Source organism: Nothobranchius furzeri, chromosome 2 (genome assembly GCF_043380555.1).
Source record: "Nothobranchius furzeri strain GRZ-AD chromosome 2, NfurGRZ-RIMD1, whole genome shotgun sequence".
In the NCBI taxonomy this organism is placed as follows: Eukaryota; Metazoa; Chordata; class Actinopteri; order Cyprinodontiformes; family Nothobranchiidae; genus Nothobranchius; species Nothobranchius furzeri.
This window is the reverse complement of record NC_091742.1, coordinates 28,364,008-28,385,430: the sequence shown is the minus strand read 5'-3', so window position 1 is coordinate 28,385,430 and position 21,423 is coordinate 28,364,008. Positions and strand designations below refer to the sequence as shown.

At 48.9% G+C, this 21,423-nt stretch overlaps 2 protein-coding genes across 3 annotated transcripts in view; one reads left to right on the top strand and one right to left on the bottom strand.

Annotated features, from left to right (window-relative positions):
• The first annotated feature begins 160 nt into the window (after positions 1–160).
• Positions 161–8,842, top strand: mfsd4b (major facilitator superfamily domain containing 4B). Its single transcript, XM_015975502.3, has 4 exons — positions 161–596; positions 3,078–3,246; positions 3,328–3,444; positions 7,627–8,842. The coding sequence occupies exons 1-4, from the start codon at positions 351–353 to the stop codon at positions 8,610–8,612; spliced, it is 1,518 nt and encodes a 505-aa protein (XP_015830988.3). The 5' UTR covers positions 161–350; the 3' UTR covers positions 8,613–8,842.
• A 164-nt stretch (positions 8,843–9,006) lies between these two features.
• Positions 9,007–21,423, bottom strand: part of rev3l (REV3 like, DNA directed polymerase zeta catalytic subunit) — an 85,403-nt gene continuing 72,986 nt past the window's right edge. For both annotated transcript variants that reach the window (XM_054734054.2, XM_070545516.1), the window contains 3 exons: positions 19,010–19,256; positions 10,937–11,152; positions 9,007–9,424 (listed from right to left, as the gene is read on the bottom strand). In XM_054734054.2, the coding sequence (XP_054590029.2) occupies positions 9,284–9,424; positions 10,937–11,152; positions 19,010–19,256 (604 nt within the window). In that variant the 3' untranslated portion in view covers positions 9,007–9,283. The remainder of the gene's footprint in view (positions 9,425–10,936; positions 11,153–19,009; positions 19,257–21,423) is intronic.

Here is a 21,423-nt window from a genome sequence, read left to right as displayed (position 1 = left end):
GACGAGGAGGACATACTACGATTCCAAACGACGTGAATGAACAATCTTAGCTTAGCTGAGCCCTTCTAGCCAATCAGACGGCGACAAAGGCGGGGTCTTTCGCTGACGTCACGCATTTCATAAAGCCGCTCGGCGGTCAGCCATTGGTCGGTGTCAGCCGAGGAAACCCCGCGGTAGCAGCAGCGGATCTCCGCTGTCACCCTCCGGTACCGGACTATGACCCTCTCTAAAACCGGCCTGTTCGTTTGACCTCGGTAGGCTCTCCTGGAGCCCCGGCGTTCCGGCTGCTCGGACAGCGCGAGCCGAACACACCCGCCGGTTCCGGTGTGATACGAGGGCAGCACACCGGCATGACTTCCTCCGGTGTCAAACACAAACATGTCCGTTTCGCCAGCATGGAAGACCAAGAAGAAGACACCCTGTTCGACAAGAAGACGGACGCGGGTCTGGAGCTGAGGAGCGCCCTGAAAGCGACCGAGAGGACGGCCACACCGGGAGGCCCAGACCGGGTGAAAGTGGTCGGTGGACGGAGCGGAGAAGGCTCGTTTGGCCGCTGGGTGCTGACGCTGTCGCTGTGTGGGTCCTTCCTGGGTCTGGTGGGTGCACCTGTTACCTCCAGCTAGCTAACCCTAACCCGGTTACTAGCCTGGTTAAACTAGCTAAGCATTACCTTTAGGTGGGGGGAGGGGAGTCAGATCAAGTGAAATCCACCTGAGCAGGTAAGGATGATGTGTTGCATCTTTGCTCCCTGCGTCAGACCTGCAGATGGGTGATGGAGGACCAACAGCAGTGCTTCATAGCAGGTGAGCAGCACCTGCAGGGCAATCTCCAGCAGCAAGATGTTCAGGTGGAGATCTGACTGCTCCAGTGGGGGGCTTCTGCCTGCAGCACATACCTGGTACACCTCCCCTTGGAGGCGTCCAAGAGGCATTCTGACAAAAGGCCTGAACCACCATAGCGGGTTCTTCTGGATGTGGACCTCTCATGAATGTGTGTCCACCCCCCCCCCCCCACTGGTATTCATGGTCTTGTTCTCTCGTCCTTATCCAAAGCTCGTGACCATAGGTGAGGATGGGAATGTAGAAGGACCAGTAAACCAAGAGCTGGTTTGGAATCCACGTCCCGATCTGCTTCTCCACGTGAGGCAGGGAGGTTCTGCTCCTCATCCTAGCAGCTTCACACTCAGCTGAGAACCTGCCCAGCCACCTTCTAGTTTATTGAAACTAGGAGGATCACATCTGGGGACGTCCTCATCAAACTTCTCCAGATCCACCAACACATATGTACTGCTTGGACATGCCCCCAACAGCACCCATCGCCAGGACCAGAATCACATTGATCCACCTTCCCCCTGTATCCAAAACACATCTTCCATTTTCTTGAAAATGGACCACCACCCCTGATGTCCATGTAGAGTAGCGGGGGGGGGGGGGTCCTGCCCCCATCTTCCCCGTAAACCACGTGAGTTAGCTGGGGTAGGGCTGGTGGACACTCACAGACCCACCATACCTGTGGGGTTCCTCCTTCAGAGAGGGTGTTCTCCTTGTGTTCCACCAGCATTTCCAAGGGTCTGCTGGTGTTCAGTCAGACTGGAGACTGGGTTCCAACCTGCAGCCCACCAATTCTAGGGCACACTCCTAACTCAGGGCTGGGCCTGGAGGGCCGGTATCCAGCACGTTTTAGTGGTTTCTCTGCTCCATCATTAGCATTGGGCATCGTTTGATTTAGAACGATTCCGATTCCTCGTTTCGATTCCGGTTCTTTCCAGACATGACATGTTCTACATGAGCCAGCTAACCACAGGTCCTACTAGATGAAATAATCTTAACTTCAACATGAATTTTAACTCCATGAACAACAACATCACCTTCATTTAGACAAAAACGTGTTTTGGAGAGAAAGAAAAAGACTTGCAGCACAACCAGTGTGTTTGTTTCTGACCACAACCAAAGTCTGGAAGCAGCCTCTGGGATGAGAGGCTAAACGTCTTCAACATATCCAGAAACGTCCAGCTGTTTTCAGCTGAAACTCTCAGGATGATCATGTCCAGGATGACTGAGAACCACACCTCCATGCTGCAGCAGCGCTCAGACACAACAGGAAGTGGAGCTTAAACGTAGCTGCTGTCAGTAACAAGCTAACAGGTTTAAACATTAAAACTCAACAGAAACAGTTCAGAAAGGAAATTTAAATGTTATTTATAATTATCATTATTATTATTATTTATTGTGGCAGAAGCGGGTGTGGTCCACCACAGAGAAGCTGCTTTAGCATGATGACTTTAATTATTCTACAGGTTATTGTTCAGCCTGCTGACACACACACACACACACACACACACACACACACACACACACACACTCGAGTGTTGGTGAGTGGCTGCGTCTGACTGCTGACGCTGCGTGTGTGTTGTTATTTCTGCAGTGAGACAAACTCACCTCACACCGTCCAGAGTTTGTTCTTTAAGCTTCTATTAAATCCACCGTGTTGACGTATTTAACACGTTTCCTCTACGCTGCAGGAGTTAACGTTTACGTTACGGAGTAAAAGTTCGGCAGACATGTTTGTTTATATCTGGGTGGGGGTGGGGGGTGGAGGGGGGGACTCGTGCTGCACACAGACAGCTGGTGGGATCAGCTCTGGAAAGCGTTGGTCACAATTTGCAGATCACGTTTATTTTTCACGCAGATCGGAAGCGGGTTCCTCTTCCGGTCGGCATTCTAGGAATCGAAATAAAAAACCTTGAACGACTCCGGGAAGAACCAACAGTTGGAACCGGTTCCAATCGATGCTCGATGCCCAACCTTATCCAACACACTAGTCAGAGGTTGAATCACCTGCAGCAGCTCATCAGGCTCTGCAGAAGCCTGTTAATCACCTGCTGATTGAAATCAGGTGTGTTGGAGGGTTAAAACTAAAACCTGCAGGACGCCGGCCCTCCTGGAATAGCCCTGCCCTAACCCCCGAGCCACAGATACACGTTACGCTAGTATTCTGTCTGATTCTGGCACAATCCAAATGCCTGGCAGAGTAAACGTTCTCCTGAAGAGTTGTAACCCTTTGGGCTTTCTCTCCAGGGCATGAGCATCTCCGTTCTGGGCCCAACGTTCAAGGATCTGGCGGAGAATGTGAACAAGGACATCAGCAACATCTCCTACATCTTTGTTGGCCGCTCTGCCGGCTACATCGGAGGATCGCTCGTAGGAGGCGTTCTGTTTGACCGGATGAGCCCCCACCTCCTTCTGGGTGAGACCCCGTTGTTCGCCTCAGCAGCCAGACCCCGCCGCTCGCTTCTGTTCTTTAATCCATTTGCTCTTTTCATTGCAGGGTTTTCAATGCTGCTCACATCCCTTGGGATGTACGCCATCCCTTTCTGTAGGCAGGCAGCTGTTCTGACTGCCTTCATGTCCAGCATCGGGATGACCATGGGAGTCCTGGATACAGGTGAGACCGCTAGAAACCAGGAACCTTTAAACCATCCGTGTGCGAACCAAAGGAGAGGAGAACTTGTCTTAGTTGTTAAATTGCAAATGGAGGACAGTAGGTGGCGTTGGCAGTCTCTGCACCAGTCTAATATCGATACAACCAGGGCTTAATTTGAGCCGGATCTTGCCGGAACAAGATCCGGGAACTGTCTCATTTTGAAAGGACCGTTCCGGCAACTCACGCGACACACTTGTGCTATACGCAGGGTTCAAATTACGGGTGAGCTAGGGAGCTCCTGGAAGCCCATCATGATCCGTTCCTGACAGCTGCGGTTTCTCCCTCCCCAACCCCCCCCCCAACGCGCCCAGCATTGCGCTTAAAATGGCGAGCCTTAGTCTTGTTCAGATCAAAACACCCGGTTGTTGCGTTTTATCTTCAATAATTTGTAAAACGGGGAGCGGTGTCTCTTTAATATTCTTCCTCCGGAACGCCTGTGAGGGAAGCTTTTTACTGTAACACCGGCTTCCGGCATAAACTTCCGGTAGTCCGAAACACAGTAAAAATCAGCCGAGTCTGTAAGAAGCGTTTCAAATCGCATTCTAATTGCTAAAAGTAAGTGAATGTGTGTTTACTTGTATGTTTGTGTGTTATTCGTTACCTTGTTCCCTCTCTTCACGTTAGCGCAAAGCTAATCGCTAGACAGTCTGATCAGCTGTTGAGTAGCACCTTTTCCGGTAAACTACCCGGACTGTTCCGAGCTTTCGGAACAACCAGACTGTGGTCTGAAGAGTGATAGTGATCAAACTCGACACATCACTGAATGCGTGCACTTTCACCCGCTTAGCTTATTGACTAGCACAGCCTGCTACCGTCCGAAGCCACAATAGCGGTTAGCGTTTGCGTCTGAACACCGCATAATAAACGCTAATCCCGGCCTAAGACGACGAGAACCAGTGCACAGGTCCGTTGCAGTCGAAGAGGTCGTCTCCACTGGACGTAAACTAAATACCCATCAAGTCCTGATTCAGTTCAAATCTAGGCCTTGCCGACGAGCTACGTAGCTTCGTCACGCGGGAGATGGGATCTGATACGTCAGAACCGAGCGGGAAAACCCGCCGCAGACGCCTGCGTCTCCCGTAAAATCCCTTTGGGTAAACATTTTGTCTTAAAACCGTCGTGTTTTAGCCAAAAACCAGAGCTCAGCTGAAATGGCTCAGTTCGCCCGTGGATCTGATTAAGGGGAGTGACGCAACCGTGCCACGCCTCCATTAATCATGTTCCTTTAGCCCGGTGCTGCCCTCTACTGGCAGGTTTTCATCCGGCTCAAAAAGCTCAAAAAGCTTTTCTTTCTGATTTTTTATTCCTCAAAATAAGGTTTCTAGTGCATCATCACAATGTCATACCAGCACAACTGTGCGCTTCTTTCCTCACTGGAATGGCAGAGGAAAGGGAAGCTGACATGCAGCGGCAGCGTTCCGCTCCGAACAACATCCTGATGATGTACAAGAATGAAATCTTTCTGCTGCTGATCTGCTTTCAGAACAAATTCTGCAAACAGAAGAGAATCCTCGTGATTTTCTCCTTCAGGAAACAGAAACACCTGTTCCTGCTACACTGGAGACCGGTTCATCCGCAACGGACGAAATATCGGCCCACCCTGTCGTCGAGTCCGCCAAAATGTTCTGGGGACACCTAGTGCCCCAGGAGAACGCTGGTAAATCGCTGGTGTCGGTCAGACTGACCCAGAATCTATCCTGCAACGCACTTCTTGACACAGGTTCAAATTTTACTCTCGTAACTCGAGCTCCATTAAACCGGCCCAAAAACTCCACCGTAAACCGGTTCTCCCAACATGACCACATGCAGGCCAGCCTGGACATGCATCTGTGGCCAGAGCTTTCTTCTTTTTCAATCTCTCCTGTTTCGCTCCACCTTTCCTGGTCAGTCTAGGTCCATTTTACCTCTGGGGTCAAAGGTGCGTTGGTGCTGTAGCCGCTTTGGGGTGGTGGGTGTCTGCTGCGCTTTAGTGAACTTCGGTTTGACGTCAGTGTTTGCGTTCCGGCAACATTTGATTTACAAACGAAGCACTGATGTAACGGTATTGGTACCATATCATGTATCCTGATGGAGTATTGGTATATCGCCCAGCCCTGGTTGTTAAACTTGACTCGCAGCTGAAAAGGTCCTGGAAGATCGTTACAAGAAAAGAGTTCAGAACCTCCGGGTCACAGCGCCTTCAGCAGCTCCGCACAGGCTAGCGTACATCTGTGAGCACGGCAAACGCTGGTGAATGTGCAAGCATTACTGATGTCATCGTTTTAGATTTCACACCTTCCAAGTTTGCAGGTACGAGTAAAACGATAAAACAAACTTTGCTTATTGTTCCACTGATCGTCCTCCTCCACCCCAACCCGGGACCCGGTTCTTATTCCTGGTTGTAGGGACCAAGGAACCATAAGCCACCCCTCAGCAGAAACTAGGACCGTCCCATCGCACATGCCAAAGGTCATCGGGCATCACACCGTCCAGCCTTCTTCATTTGCCTGAGGAACAGTAGCTCTCCATACTCACCATCGCCATGACAACGCTCCTCCTGCCTCCTATCTCTGCTGCGTTACGTCTCCAGGAGGAGACAGAACTCTTAACCTTAATAAGAGAATTATTCTTTCCATACAATTCTTATTTTACACATACAGTACAGTGATCCCTCGTTTATCGCGGTAGATGCGTTCCAGACCTGGCCGCGATAGGTGAAAATCCGCGAAGTAGGGACTCCATATTTACAGTATTTATTTAACAGGTACGTATTCAGTATTCAGACTTTTAAAACCCTCCCTTTACATTGTACTGTAGTTTTACTTGTTTTTTTATAGTTTTATTACAAAAAGTGCATTTTATGATGAAATTGATGAAAAAAAAAACAGGAATTTCTTGATATTTCGCATAGAAAAATACCGCAAATCGGCGAATTTCCCTTGAATAAGGCTCCAAAGAAAAAATCCGAAGTCGTGAATCCGCGATAAACGAACCGCGAAGTAGCGAGGGATCACTGTAATTACAACCATAGAACAAAGGTTTATCTAATAAGACCCGATCAAGTCAAAATAACTGAGGTGCTTTATCTTAAATGCACCAAACGCATCTACTTGATGAGTTAATGACGATTTTATTATCAGTCCTGTCTCATATTAATATCCGTGTATTAACTATGACAGTTATATCTCATGTAGACTACATAGGAAGCGAAATGGTTCCTTATAAGTCTCTTAAAGAGCAAGTCACCCCCAAATCACATTTTTTTTGCTGATAAACTATGTAAAGGAGTGTCTAATCGTGCTGCAGACACGTGTAGTCAATAATTTGGCATTTCAGTGCATCTTGGTTAAAATTTAAATATTCTGCCTAAAACTGTCAGTGTTGTGTCATCGTCAGGTAAAAACTCTGCACTGTATTTGAATTTAAATCCGCCACCGCTATTGGCTAAGAGGTATGCTATGATGTCATCTGGTACATTATGATGTCACAATGCCATTGTGAGCCTGTGTGTGTGTATTTGTTAGCGGCTCCGCCCTCCCGGTCTGCCAAGCAACAGCATTTGTTGCATTTTTCAAACATGAAGTGGGAGTGGAGTAAGTTTCTTGTACGGGGTGACTTGCTCTTTAAGGAAGGAAGTGGTGCGGAGGACCTTGATAACGCCTCCTACATTTTTCCTGGTCTCTGATTGGTCCAACCCAGACCTTTAGACTATTCGGGAGTTGCAGCCATCTTTGGTGAGATGAAGCCAGATGTTACGACCGATCCTTTTAGCGGCGTAGAACTGAGCCGCCATGTTTACCCGCTACAGCTTCAGAGCGCCGTTGCGCTGGAGCCTTTTCTTCAGACCTGCTCAGGCTCAGCAAAAAGGTTTTTGAATTTAGCTCACGTAAGTAAACCTGCATATTGGTGGTTTTCACAGGTAACCATGGCAACAGACAGAGTGGAGCCTCTGGCGCGACGTCGGCGCGGCGCTGGTTCCCGTCTCCGTGATGTTCTTGCGTCAGGCCCAGCGTTTGTGTGGCGTGTCAGAGGCGGTTTTCAGACCACCGACCCTAGCCAGCTTTCTAAACCAGGCCCCCGACCCTCGGATTGAACCACGTTCCTGCTCTGTGCTGCTGCTGGCTTTAGACCTGGTTGCTAACACGTGTCTGTGCTATTCCTCAGGTGGTAACGTGCTCATCCTAAACACCTGGGGGGAGCACTCGGGACCCCACATGCAGGCGCTTCACTTCAGCTATGCTGCCGGGGCCTTCGCGTCACCCATCATAGCCAAGATGCTGTTTGGTCACCACGGAAACTCGACCCACTCCGTGCACCCCAACACCAGCCACTCCTCCAGCACCTTCACCGTGACCGAGTCCATGTGGGCCTACGTTGTGATCAGCTCCTTCGTCTTCCTCTTCTCCTTGTTTTTCTTCGTCCTGCACTCCCGCAGCACCTCGCCACTGGACAAACCGCGTACATCACCAGGAAGGCCGCTGGTGGCCAGACACCACGTAGCTCTCGTCGCCCTCCTCTTCCTCTTCTTCTTCGCCTACGTCGGGGCCGAGGTGGCCTACGGCTCCTTCATCTTCACGTTTGCTACGGACTATGCTGGGATGTCTCAGGCCGAGGCGGCAGGACTAAACTCTGCGTTCTGGGGTGTGTTTGCTGCTGCCCGAGGTTTAGCCATTTTCTTTGCGGCCTGTTTGCGCCCCGGCGCCCTGATCCTCCTCTGCCTGGTCGGCTCCACGGTTTCCTCTCTCCTCCTCTGCCTCTTCAGCAGCCAGAATGTGTCTCTGTGGGTTTGCACCAGCCTGTACGGGGCGTCCATGGCCACCACCTTCCCCAGTGGCATCTCCTGGCTGGAGCAGTACACCACGGTCACTGCCCACACGGCTGCAGTCTTCGTGGTGGGTGCAGCTCTGGGCGAGATGGTGCTCCCTGCAATCGTAGGCTTCCTGCTGGGGAAGTTCCCTCATCAGCCCCTGCTGATGTACCTGTCCCTCATCACAGCCACCTTTACCTCCATCCTCTTTCCTGTCATGTACAAGCTGGCCTCAGCACCTGGCAGCCAGGGCTCGAAGCGGGCAGACGCTGACGATGGCGATGGCGAGTACAGGCAGGCGCTGCTGTACTCGGGAGGGGACGAGGAAGAGGAGCTGAACTAGGCTGATCAGTGGAGCGATGTAGATTTTGAGGTGATTGAAATTAATTGCTGATTCAACCCAAAAGGTGCCATCTGTGGACACCGGCAGTGTACCGGGCTCTCCTGCCACCTCCGGTCTGCTGGTGGAGGCCGCTGGAGAGCCGGCGTCTCCACTCGAGGATTCGCGCAGACGCAAAGCTCTGGCTGCTCTTAGGAGACAGAAAAAAGATTAAAAACCCGGTGAACTGGTGTTCAGGGTGTCCGTCATCAGCTGGTCAGGCAGGTGAGGTTCTGCTTGTGTGGTCACAGAGAGCACACCTACCTGTGTGAGATGGATTTACTCATCGATCTGCCGAGTGACTGATCTATTTATTGTTGCAGTTGTCTATAATTCTAGTCACTCATCACTGAGACGGTTCATCACCACAAGAGTTTATTACACGTGAGAGCTCCGCCCACAGCCACCTCATTAAAAACCGTGAAGAGTAGTGTGTGTGTTTTGTTTTACAGACACGTCCTGGTTCCTGCTGTTTATCAGTAAAAACTCATGAATGTGCACAAAGACATCAGAGGTCCCAGAACGGAAAGTAAACGGGGTTCTGGTCCCTGTTGGGTCAGAACATCGGTGCAGTAACGCCGTTAACCTAACGTTCAGTGGTCGTCCTTGTAAACCAACTGGAACGCAGGAGCCAATCAGAACTGCTCCAGCAGCTGTCGAAGGTAGGGGGCCTTGTTGAGCTGTCTAGTGACCCGGGACAGCTTGTAGAGGACGGGACAGTCCAGGGACGTGCAGGGGACCTGGCGCTCCACACATCCGCTGCAGTTCCTGCAGATCTGAACACAAAACCAAACGGGTCAAAACAGCAGCACGTCACGGAGGGGCGGGGCCAGTGCTCAGCGGGGTTCAGACACACCCACCTCCCACTAACCCGCACGCATGTCCTTCCTACCGACGCTGATGTTTTTAATACCTTCCTTTGTCCCTCAGTGGGGAGCGTGCGTCATTTCAACAGAACAGGACAGCAGCAGCACACGTCGAGTGTAAAAAGCAACGTAATCGTTGCGTAACAACAGATGACCCACCAGATTTCTACTCGTGACTAAACGTGAGGTGAGCAGTCGACGGTATAACCTGTATGCTCCACAGAAACACGACTCAGCTGGGAAACGCACCTATGAGGGGCGTACCCACTTTCTGTCATGGGAACAAAACTCAGACCGGACCGCGCCGTACAGAGCAGCTTCAGGCTGAGCGGTCCTGCTGGAAAAGCAGCAGCGAGGACGGATCAGCCAGTCGCTGAAGCTGCTCTCCAGAGCAGACGAGGCGTCCTGCAGGGGGTGGGACTCACCGTCCAGCATGGACCTGAGTTTTACCAGAACCCTCTGGACCCCCACCTCACATCCAGAGCAGAGCTGGACTTCTTTATCAACCTGTCCAGTTTCTTCCTTTGTCTCTCTGTGATGCTGCTGTTCCAACAGACCACACCGTACAGGATTACAGACGCCACCTCAATCAGGAGGTCTTCAGACGTATCCCCTTCACTCCAGAGGACTGCAGTCTCCTCCTGCTCTGGCCCTTCCTGTACGGTGTGTCTGTGTTGTGAGACCGGTCCAGTTTGTTGTTCAGGTGGACACAGGTATTTGTAGGATTCCACTCTTTTATTAACACTAGCTAAACTCAGGCTAATGCTAGCTACACACACAGAATGCTGCAGTGTGTTCTGACTGGGTGGTCCTGGTGGGTTTGTGGCGCTTACTCATTAGCGTCGATTCGGTTCCTTCCGGGACTGGAATGGTCTCACACACAGGTCTGGTTGGCGTTTTCGGTTCCGAGGCGACTCTTTTTTTTCAGACCTTCTCCTCAGCGATCAGACGGGGACCGAGGCGACACTACGGACTGATTGGCCAGCTGAAATTACGCCTACCGCCTCTGATCTGCGAGTAGAATGAGCCAGCGGGGGTTCCCACATGCACGATTCATTTTCATGCTGAATGCTGTTGAGTAAACGTGTGTGTGTGTGTGTGCGTGTGTGTGTGTGTGTGGCACAAAATCATGAGGACACACACACAGCAAATTAATAAAATAATGTGGTTCAGTCTCCAAAAGCAACACAGCTCATGTCCGCCTTTGTTTACCTTATATTGTTTACCTGAGCGTATTAAACTCCGCCCACAGGCTCGGGGATTTCCTTATTCCCGAGAAGTCCCTCAGATTTATATGTGAACACTACACCGCCCGTTAAGGGACCAAACTAACACCAGCCCCACCAAAACTCCACCGTACCGACGCTCATGTGTAAGCACCACTGGAGACCTTCTTTCTGAGGACCTGAGAGGTGAACTGACCTTCAGCAACTGCTCCTGCTGGCTCTCCCACTGCCTCATGTCTTGGTGAAGAGTGACAACCACCCTCTGGGGCTCAGCACGGCACCGGGCACACACCCCCAGCTGGGTCAGCTGGTCACACACGGGGCAGTGAAGTGTGGTGAAATACTGGGAAATGGTTCCCTTTCTCTCAGAGGGTTCCCTCACACCTGCAGCAGAGGTGCAGGACTTCTGGACCTGCAGATAGAGAGGGCATAATAACAGCACTGTCACAACAGTCATTATAATAATAGTAATGATATATTTGTGTTTAATAACAATAACATAGCATAGTTTATTTATATAGCACATTTAAAATGCAGCATGGGAGCTGCCCAAAGTGCTGCACAGGCTAAAACAAAACACACCCATTACAAGGAGCTAAAACTAAGGATAAAATCTCAATTAAAAGCAGAGAAAACATGAATAATAAGAACACATTAAAACAATGACACAATAAAACACTAAAACGAGTCACTGTCTAAAAGCCAAAGTGTAAAAGTGGGTCTTTAAACGAGATTTAAAAACCGCCAGAGATGGAGCCTGCCGAACTCCAATGGGCAATGAGTTCCATAGCTTTGGGGCAGCATGGACAAATGCTCGTTCACCCCGCGATTTGAGCCTCATCCGCGGCGTGTGCAGCAGCAATAGGTCAGCCGACCTCAACGAGCGGGTGGGCACATATGGAGTGAGAAGGGCAGAGAGGTAGGAAGGTGCCAGGTCACTGAGCGCTTTAAAAACAAAAGTCAGTAACTTAAACTGCACTCTGAAAATGACAGGGAGCCAGTGAAGATGTTCCAGGACAGGTGTAATGTGGCTACGTCGGTGTGTACCCGTCAAGAACCTGGCAGCAGCATTCTGAACAACCTGCAGCCGATTCAGGGCAGAGTCCGGAACACCAATGAGGAGGGCGTTTGCATAGTCCAGGCGAGAGGTAATGAATGCATGAATGACTGACTCCAAATGCCTCCGTTTCAGGATTCGTCTGAGGTGAGTAAGGCGGCGAAGCTGATAAAAACACGACCTCACTACAGAGTTTATCTGTGGGGCCATTGTGAGTCCAGCATCCAGCTTGACCCCGAGACTCGTCACACACTGTTTGGGGTTAAGGGTTAAAAGGTCACAAACAGGGTGAGAGCCATGGTGGTTGCGGGGGTCAAAAACAATAAACTCAAACTTCTTTTCATTCAGTTTTAAGAAGTTGGATGCCAGCCAGCCCTTCACGTCATCCATACATGCAGCCAATTTCGAGCCCGCATTTTTCTCGTCCATTTCCACGTATAGCTGACAGTCATCTGCGTAGATGTGGTAGCTCAGGCCATGCTGATTCAGGATATTGCCCAGAGGCAGAAGGTAGATTGAAAACAGCAATGGCCCAAGAACGGAACCTTGCGGCACCCCCCAAGGCAGTGGAAGACTGGAGGATGCACAGTCACCAATCTGTACAGAGATGGTTCGGTTTGATAGGTAGGAGCGGAACCATTTAAGCGCCACCCCCGTCACCCCAACCCAAGACCCAAGCCGATTCAGTAAAATTTGGTGATCGACCGTATCAAAAGCCGCTGAAAGGTCCAGCTGGAGCAGCAGTACCCTAGACCCAGAGTCAGATGCCACCAGAATGTCATTTAGCACCCTAATCAAAGCAGACTCTGTGCTATGGTTTGGTCTAAAAGCTGACTGAAATACATCCAGCAACGAGTTGCTATTCATATGGGCAGAGATCTGGCCATGCACAATTTTCTCAAGGACCTTCGAGAGAAACGGGACTTTCGATATCGGGCGAAAGTTCTCATAAGTGGAGGGATCCAAACCAGGTTTTTTCAATATCGGCTGAACAACCGCATCTTTAAAAACCTTAGGGAACACTCCAGTGCTGAGGCTAATGTTAAAAATGTTCATGAGTGAATAATAACGGATCAAATTAGACCTAAAATGGCCCACCTAGGACCACCCTGTGATGGAGCTATCTGATGGAGGTCCGTCTGACCAACATTCACACAGGCTAGGCGGTTGACTTGTTGCCCAAGGAAACAGCAGAATCTGTGGGAACCAGCAACCAACTGAACCAGGTGAGGTCTAGAGTCATGGTCGTGCATTTTAAAACTGGACCTGCTGCCTGGAGACTGCATTGCCCCTGAGTGGGTCTGGGTGGAGGCCTGGGGGCTCGGGGTGTGGGGGGTGGCCGGCCCCGTGTGGGGATCTGGGCGGGGCCTTGGGGGACGGGTCCTGACATGTATGCTGCCGGGAAGACAGGAACATGCGGCAGTGCCTGGCTCGGGCTCAGGTAGACCTTGGCTCCTCTGCTGTCCCATCACAGGGGAGGGGGAGGTCCAGGAGGGGGAGGATCCAACCTTACCTGGATGTCCTATGTCATATATTCTGGAAGTTGTGCAAATGCAGGGATGGGGCTAGATATTCTGCTGGGGTGGGGCTGGTTTGGTGCCCTCAGACTCCGTGAGGCTCTGCAATGCTGCTGCTTCGGGCCCTGGCAAGATGGACTGGGGTCTCCATGCCCTGGGTGGCCTTTTGGCAACGGAGGTGCCTATTGGGGCCAGTGGGGGAGCTGGCTCCCTGGAGGGCTAAGCCCAACCAGCCATTCCTCCCCATCCCCACACATTTTTCTCCTCCTGCTCCCTCACATCATCACACTAACATGCACATAGGACTTTGCGGGGTGGACAAGTCAGGGAGTGCAGGTATGGACCCTATTTCCACATTCTTGTGGCAACCTGCCCCCAATTTTATTTGCTTATTAAACACTTCCACCAACGACATTCCACGCAAACACACACTTAGGGCCTTGGGAGTGAGCACATTCAACAGCATTTGGCAGGGGGATCTTTCAGCCTCATCCCAGGTGCCGGTGCCCACTTCCAATTTTAAACTGCACTTAGACACAGAGGGCTCTGGGGGGAAGAGGGGTGGGGTGGTGGCATCAGCTGGCGTAGGCCAGACGATGCCCGCACTGCCCGCTCACCACAACCATGGAATACACCTCATCAACACGCACCAACACTATTGAAGCAGGCAGAGGGAGACTAGGGGTCTTAGCACACCTCTGTTGTTGCTTGGCTTCCTGGGGCTGGAGGCTAGGAGGGAGATCCGGCCGTCTGGTTGGGTTCTGGGGTGGTGGGTTGCTGTGCTCAGCATTGGGCGGGGCAGCCTGCTCATCAGCACCCCAGCAGAAAGGGTCAAACTCTGGGAACCGGTACTGGTTGTACCCCATGTGCAGCAGTACCGGGACCAGAGTGAATAGGGTGTGTATGTGGAGCATGAGTGGGTGTCTGGTGTGCATTTTTGTAAGTCTTTGGTTGTATGTGCATGTGTGAGCATGAGGGAGGGAGTGTGTGACTGTGTTTGTGTATGACTGTACAGCAGGGATTCCCCAAGTGTGGTGTGCACACCCCTGGGGGTGCGCGAGCTGCCTCTAGGGGGTACGCAAGGTGAAAAGTGTAATGGCTGCGGAAGTCAGAGAAGTCTGTCATATGTCACCATTAGCGTAGCCAGAAACTCGTTTGTGGGCGGGCCTAAGAAAATGTTAGTGGGCACAATAAATGTAATTGAAAACAAGTATATTTTGCACGCGCACGTGTGTCCTCCGCATGTGCCCTAGCTTCATAATAACAATGCACCGAGTTTCAGCGCTCTGGCCTGCGCACGCCGATATGTTCCGTATCATTTTTAACGATGTTGGAGGAATCTGAAGGTGGCGAGTCATTCTGGCAGATTGTAATTAACACCTGTCTCATGCAGGTGTTCTGACATTGTAAACCTCACACACAGAACATTATGTAACAAAATAAATCACGAAATGATTCCCATCTGAGCATTTTAGCATAATTTTATTATTAGATTAGCACGCTGACTGTGGGACAGCATTCTAAACGTGTCAGGCTATTAACGGCGCGCTGAAGATCTGAAGTTCAGAGTGCGTCTGTCAGAGGTCAGACGCGTTCCAGCGGAACCACGGCTCACGGGTGCACAAGTGAGCACATCTGCTGGGCAGAAGTAATTTTATAACATTGGTTTAAATAGCGCCAAATAACGAGACGCGGTGACTGGAGCGGCTCATGGAGCTGTGCCACACGCACGCACGCACGCGCACGCACACGCGCACGCACACACGCGCACACACGCGCGCACACACACACACACACACACACACACACACACACACACACACAGTTTCAATAAGCACACGCACCGTCAGACTGAAGGCAGAAATGAGCGCTGCCTCCTCCCCAGGGCCAGATTAACACTTTGTTGTACCCTGGGCAACAATATTCAAGGGCCCCATCATCACGACCCAAGGATCACCATAATGTGGTCACATACAGAATATTTTACTGTAATATGCAGTAAATATACTCAATACTTGAATGCCTGACAACACGTAACCCGCCCAGAGTAACCTTTGACCCACCTCGTGTGGACTGACCAATGAGGAGAGGGTCTTAACTTGAGGCCCTCTCTTCATTGGTCAGTCTGCATGAGACTGACTCTCAACTGGCGTTCAGTCGTAGGCAGCGAAGCGTCTCTGTGCAGCGCAAAAGCCCGGGTGGACAGTTTGTTTAATGTAGGGTGATCATATTTCCATTTCCAAACAAGAGGACAGGGGATCTGTGCCTATGACGTCACACTATGGCAACGCCACACAAACCACGCTGGGACCCATTTTTTGTAAGAACTAAATTAATATCAGATTCTGCCAATAAAAGGGCTCTAAAACAATTCATATGACGATATTTTGCATATTTAATGCAAAATCTAATTTTTCTGCTTTAGTGCTGCAACAAGGTTTTATTAATAATAAATTATTATACCTTTTGTTTTACTACAGCATCGGTAAGCTTCCTGTGCACAGATTATTAAGGATGCTTGTTTCAGCTGTGAGATTAGACGATAGGACCAATGATAAAAGAAGCTCTCACACACTCCATGGAAACTTTCAGAGAATCCACAAATAGTGGCTTTCACATGGTTTTGTTACTTTTTGCAAGTTTAGAAAAGCAGCAGATGAGACAGCATGTCTGATTTTTTCCGTGAATAAAATAAATATGTCAGGCAGGAGCGTCTCAGGATCTGTCTGAGATCTGTCTCGGTGAGACAGATAACAGCAATCCAAAGTGCTTTTCATGTGTGATCTGACAATTGATCAACCCTTGCTTAAAAATTAAATACAGCTTAGCCGGTTAATTGCTGTGATCATAAAACACGTAAACGGCAGCACGCAGAACTCACGAGGCAACGTTTTACGTGACGTTTACTTGTTGCTGTGAGTAATAAGACAGAAAAAGCCACGCCAAAAAAAGTTTAGGAAGCCCACTAAGAATCGTAATAAAAGCATTTAAAATAAATACCACACACAGTTGAGGAAACGTTGGTTTAAGTACCTGATATGAAGCGGTCGCTGCATAAGCGAAAACCTTTACTCCGGTCACTAGCGCGTTTTATTACAATGATCCAACGTTTGCGGCGCTCCGGATCTTGGGGAATCCTGTAGATGGCTCATTCCTTATGTCATCCGCGTCTGTTCTGCATCCTGGGGCACAACAGGAATCTACCATATTTCCCGTTTGAGTTTTCTGACAATAACAAATAGTCCAGCTGCGGGCTTCTGCCTGCCAATATGGCGCCGATTCGATTTGAACTGTTGCATGCCGGGAGAAGTGACATTAACTCCCGGAGCTCTATATGTGGGGGGCAAACTTTTCAAGATGGTGGTGACCATGGTGGTCATTTTGAAGTCAGCCATCTTGGATCCAACTTTTGTTTTTTCAATAGGAAGGTCGTCATGTGACACAAATTTATTGGGAATTTCACAAGAAAAACAATAGTGTGCTTGATTTGAACGTAACTTTATTCTTTCATTATTATTAGAGTTATTTACACGTTTCTCTTTGTTCACAGCCATCGACATGTTGAAGAGGTTAACACATGAGGAGCGGATCGGACACAAAGATCAGATTATCTGATCTGTGTGTGTGTGTGTATCTAGATTTGTGTGTTTGTGTATCTAGAGTTGTGTTTGTATCTAGATCTGTGTGTGTGTGTATCTAGAGTTGTGTTTGTATCTAGATCTGTGTGTGTGTGTGTGTGTGTGTATCTAGATTGTGTGTGTGTATCTAGATCTGTGTGCGTCTTTTAGTTATTACAGCCCTCGCCTCTGGATCGGGCTGCCGGAGGATCTCAGGGTCGCAGAGAACGTTCATGTTTTTAAGATCATGCTCAAGACCCACCTATTTAGTTCGGCTTTTAACTGATTACTATTTATTGCATTGCTTGTTTTACTTCTTTATTTATTTTTAATTATTCTCGTGTTCTACATTTATGTTGTTTTATGTCTATAATCACATTTTATTGGATATTTTACATCATACATTTTGCATATTTTCCATAATAGCTCTTGTTATTTTACATGTCACGTATTTTAATCCTTCCAGTGTTTCCTCAGTGGAGCCCTCTGCCTCGGGACTGGTGGTCGGTGGCAGCAGCTGGGGCGCTCCTAGGGTAGTACCCAGGTAGTGGTGGGGGTTGCCACCCTCCCTCCCAGGGCGCCCTGGATTGGTGTCTTGTCTGCTGCCGTCGATCTGCTGCTGTCGAGGCAGATGGCTCCCATGATGGCGTTTCTTTCATTACCTGTCCAATCTGAGCTCAGCCTAGTGTTTACTGTGGTCTTTTAATGTGTCTGTGTGTGTGTGTGTGTGTGTGTGTGTGTGTGTGTGTGTGTGTGTGCCTGGGAATGATTTGTGGATTGGGGGTGAAACTGTCACAATTGTTTTAAGTGTGGGAAAGGGAGGGAATGTGGGTTATATGGGTCATTTTAATCTGTTAAGCACTTTGTGTTGCATCCTGTGCATGAAAAGTGCTTTATAAATAAAGTTTGATTTGACTGATCTAGATCTGTGTGTGTGTATATCTAGATCTGTGAGTATGTGTGTGTATCGCTAGATCTGTGTGCAACTATCTAGATCTGTGTGTGTGTGTGTATCTAGATCTGTGTGTGCGTATCTAGATCTGTGTGTGTGTATATCTAGATCTGTGAGTATGTGTGTGTATCGCTAGATCTGTGTGCAACTATCTAGATCTGTGTGTGTGTGTGTATCTAGATCTGTGTGTGCGTATCTAGATCTGTGTGTGTGTGTATATCTAGATCTGTATGCAACTATCTAGATCTCTGTGTGTGTGTATCTAGATCTGTGTGTGTATCTAGATCTGTATGCAACTATCTAGATCTCTGTGTGCAACTATCTAGATCTGTGTGTGTGTGTGTATCTAGATCTGTGTGTGCGTATCTAGATCTGTGTGTGTGTATATCTAGATCTGTGTGTGCGTATCTAGATCTGTGAGTGTGTGTGTGTATATCTAGATCTCTGTGTGTGTGTATCTAGATCTCTGTGTGTGTGTATCTAGATCTGTATGCAACTATCTAGATCTCTGTGTGTGTGTATCTAGATCTGTGTGTGTGTGTATCTAGATCTGTGTGTGTATCTAGATTTGGGCTTCATATAGAACTGACAGGATGCAGAGAGGAAAATGTGTAGCTTTGGCAAGGCCAGGGGGTACTGGTGCAGTTAGGCTTGGAACTGGTTTTAACTTATATTATTATTATTATTATTAATATTATTATTACAGCTAGAAATGGTTTGGTTTTTACGCTACTTTCCCTCTACTTTTCAGTGCTTTCTTGAGGTTCCAAAGGCGCTGAACGGCATCACAACTGTCGGCCACTGATTGGCTGGGGGCAGAACCAGTGTTTGCTCCAGAGCGTTCTGGCTGCTGCCTGCAGGCGTTTCCTGGTTCAGAGTCTGACAAAAAGCCATAAAACTGAGTAAAATACTCAACAACTCTTTTGTGCTGAGATGTGTTAATGTGTAGCACAAAGATCACCTCATAAGACCCCCCACCCCAGCGAGTGGTGCTGTGAGGGGCACACCCACTTTCCGACACAGAGCTGGCAGTGAAACACAACTACACTGAGGTGAGCCGAGTTAACCCAGGCTATACTGAGCCTTTTTAGGCTGGGTGGTGCTTTTAGAAAAAGGCTCGACTCACCCTGGGCAGCTCCTGGTACCAACTGAACACGTCTACTCCAATTAGTTGGAACATGCGGGCCAGCGGTGGCAGGATCTGTTTGGTGATGTAGTAGGTGGCGTTGAGGCGCAAGCTGGGGTCCTGCAGAACCTCCGTGGGTCTCCGGACCAGCTGAATGAGGGGCACGCCCGGCATCCCATACACAATGACATAGGGCACTCGCTCACCCACACAAGGCTCCAGGCGCCTGTCGTACGCCATCATTCGTCTGCAAGCAGGAGAAACATGGACACCTGAGGAAGCCATCTGCACCAGAACATCAGAGTTCTCATCGACAGGTGCAGACCATATGAATCCCAAACACTTGTTTTCCCCACTCATTGTGTGGTTTACATATTTTCAAGTTTTCAATTCAATTTAAGTTTATTTATAAAGCGCCAAATCGCGACAAGAGTCGTCTCAAGGCACTTCACATAATAAACATTACAATTCACAGTTCATTAAGCCAGTCAGAAATAATGTGTCCTGTATAAGGAACCCAGCAAATTGCATCTAGTCATATAACACAAACATACATATATATATATTTTTTTTTACGTATATATATTTGTGTATATATATATATATATATATATGTGTATATATATATATATGTATATATACACACATTTATATATACACACATATACATATATATACATATATGTATATATATGTGTGTGTGTATATATATATATATATATATATATTTATATACACATATATATACGTAAAAAAAAAAATATATATATATATATATATATATATACCGTAAATCCTCTAATACAGGCCCGGGCCTGTATTTGACTCAAGCTCATCAAGCTCCAGGCCTTTATTGGAAGGAGGACCAGAATTAGATGCAGGCCTCTATTTCTATTTGAGCAAAATGAACTAATGGTTCGCTGGAGTTTTTGACAATTAAAATTGCGCCCACATTTTCAAAGTTAAACACATTTCTTTTAACAACGGTAGTTTCTGCTTCAGCCCTCTCCCCCCTCCCCCTGCTTCAGCCCTCTCCCCCCTCCCCCTGCTTCAGCCCTCTCCCCCCTCCCCCTGCTTCAGCCCTCTCCCCCCTCCCCCTGCATCAGCCCTCTCCCCCCTCCCCCTGCGCAGCGGCCGCAAACTCACTGATGCGCCTGCAGCCTCTCGGAGTTCCTGCTGCTCTAAACATTAAAATAATTATTTCATTTTCTGTTCCTCACTTCTGATTACCTTCAATGGTGTCTGTTTGTTGCAACCAGCAGGTACAAAAACTAACTTGTTTTTATTTGACTATTTTTCTGTCCTGCCTGTTTATTATCTTCCTGCATCTCCTCTCAATCCTAAAGAAAAACTGCTACCTGGGTTCATATATATTCACCTCATGAGTTACCTTTGAACTGCAGTTCTTAAAGATCTCCTGACCGCTAAAACAGCGGAGCGCTCGCCGGCCACATCAGTTAGGTGCGTCACCGAGGACAAAACGGGCGATGTGCCCCGCTCCACAGCAGTGAAACGCATCAGGCACAAATAAAAGAATAAAAGACAGAAAACATAAAAGGAAATGAGCCGACATGAACGATCGCGTGTTAAATTAGTTTTTGAGGTGGCGACACCTGATTTGATAATGTTACTGTGGCCGTGCTCAGGACGCAGATGTCTGGAGCGCGTCAACAATCAGAGCTTTGCATGCGCTAGCTGGTTAAGGTTAGGATGGGGGTGAGGGGAAGGTTAAATTGCAAGAGGGTAAACGTCACAATTTGGTTAAATGTCCGTTTTACGGCGGGTGTCGGTACCGACGCTCTGGCACAGCGCGTTGCCTCCCGACGCGCAGGAGCTTGTCACCTGCTGACAGCAGGCTGCTGTCTTTTCTGTGGACTGCATCTTGCCGGTCATTATCACGTGACAGCGACTAGTCGATGACAGGCATAACAAGTCACTATAGAGCGGTGAAGTCGACTAGTGACTAGTTCATACAACCCCTGCTACTGCTCCCCAGAGTGTTCTGCAGCATAATCAGCACGTTCTCTTTGAACTTGATATCAAATTTTCGCCTCCTCTTCGTCTCCGCACGGTTAAAGTTACCCTCGCGGTCTATCACTGGCAAATCAAAAGTGAGACGGATGACACAACCGCCCCCCGTACTTGCTTGTTACCACATTCCAACCGGCCACAACTCTCTGCAGGTGGTCTCATCCTTTCGAGCTCGGGTCCTCTGCCAGAGGCCTGGGATCCTGAGCGTTCTGCAAAGTATCAAAAATGTTCCTAGAACTGCACCTTTCTGGACTGAGTTGTCTGATGTTTTTCCTGGAATCTACTTTAGCCACTCCTCCACTTTGGGAATTACTGCCCTGAGTACCCCGATGACCACGGCCACCACCGATGTCTTCACTCTCCAGGCTTTCTCAGGTTCTTCT

What these genes read in the sequence shown, in the direction of transcription:
- mfsd4b (XM_015975502.3), top strand. Translation starts at nt 351, where the DNA reads ATGACTTCCTCCGGTGTCAAACACAAACATGTCCGTTTCGCCAGCATG. An exon ending in GTGGGTCCTTCCTGGGTCTG is followed by an intron (nt 597 to 3,077) that starts GTGGGTGCACCT and finishes CTTTCTCTCCAG; the next exon opens with GGCATGAGCATCTCCGTTCT. An exon ending in GAGCCCCCACCTCCTTCTGG is followed by an intron (nt 3,247 to 3,327) that starts GTGAGACCCCGT and finishes TTTTCATTGCAG; the next exon opens with GGTTTTCAATGCTGCTCACA.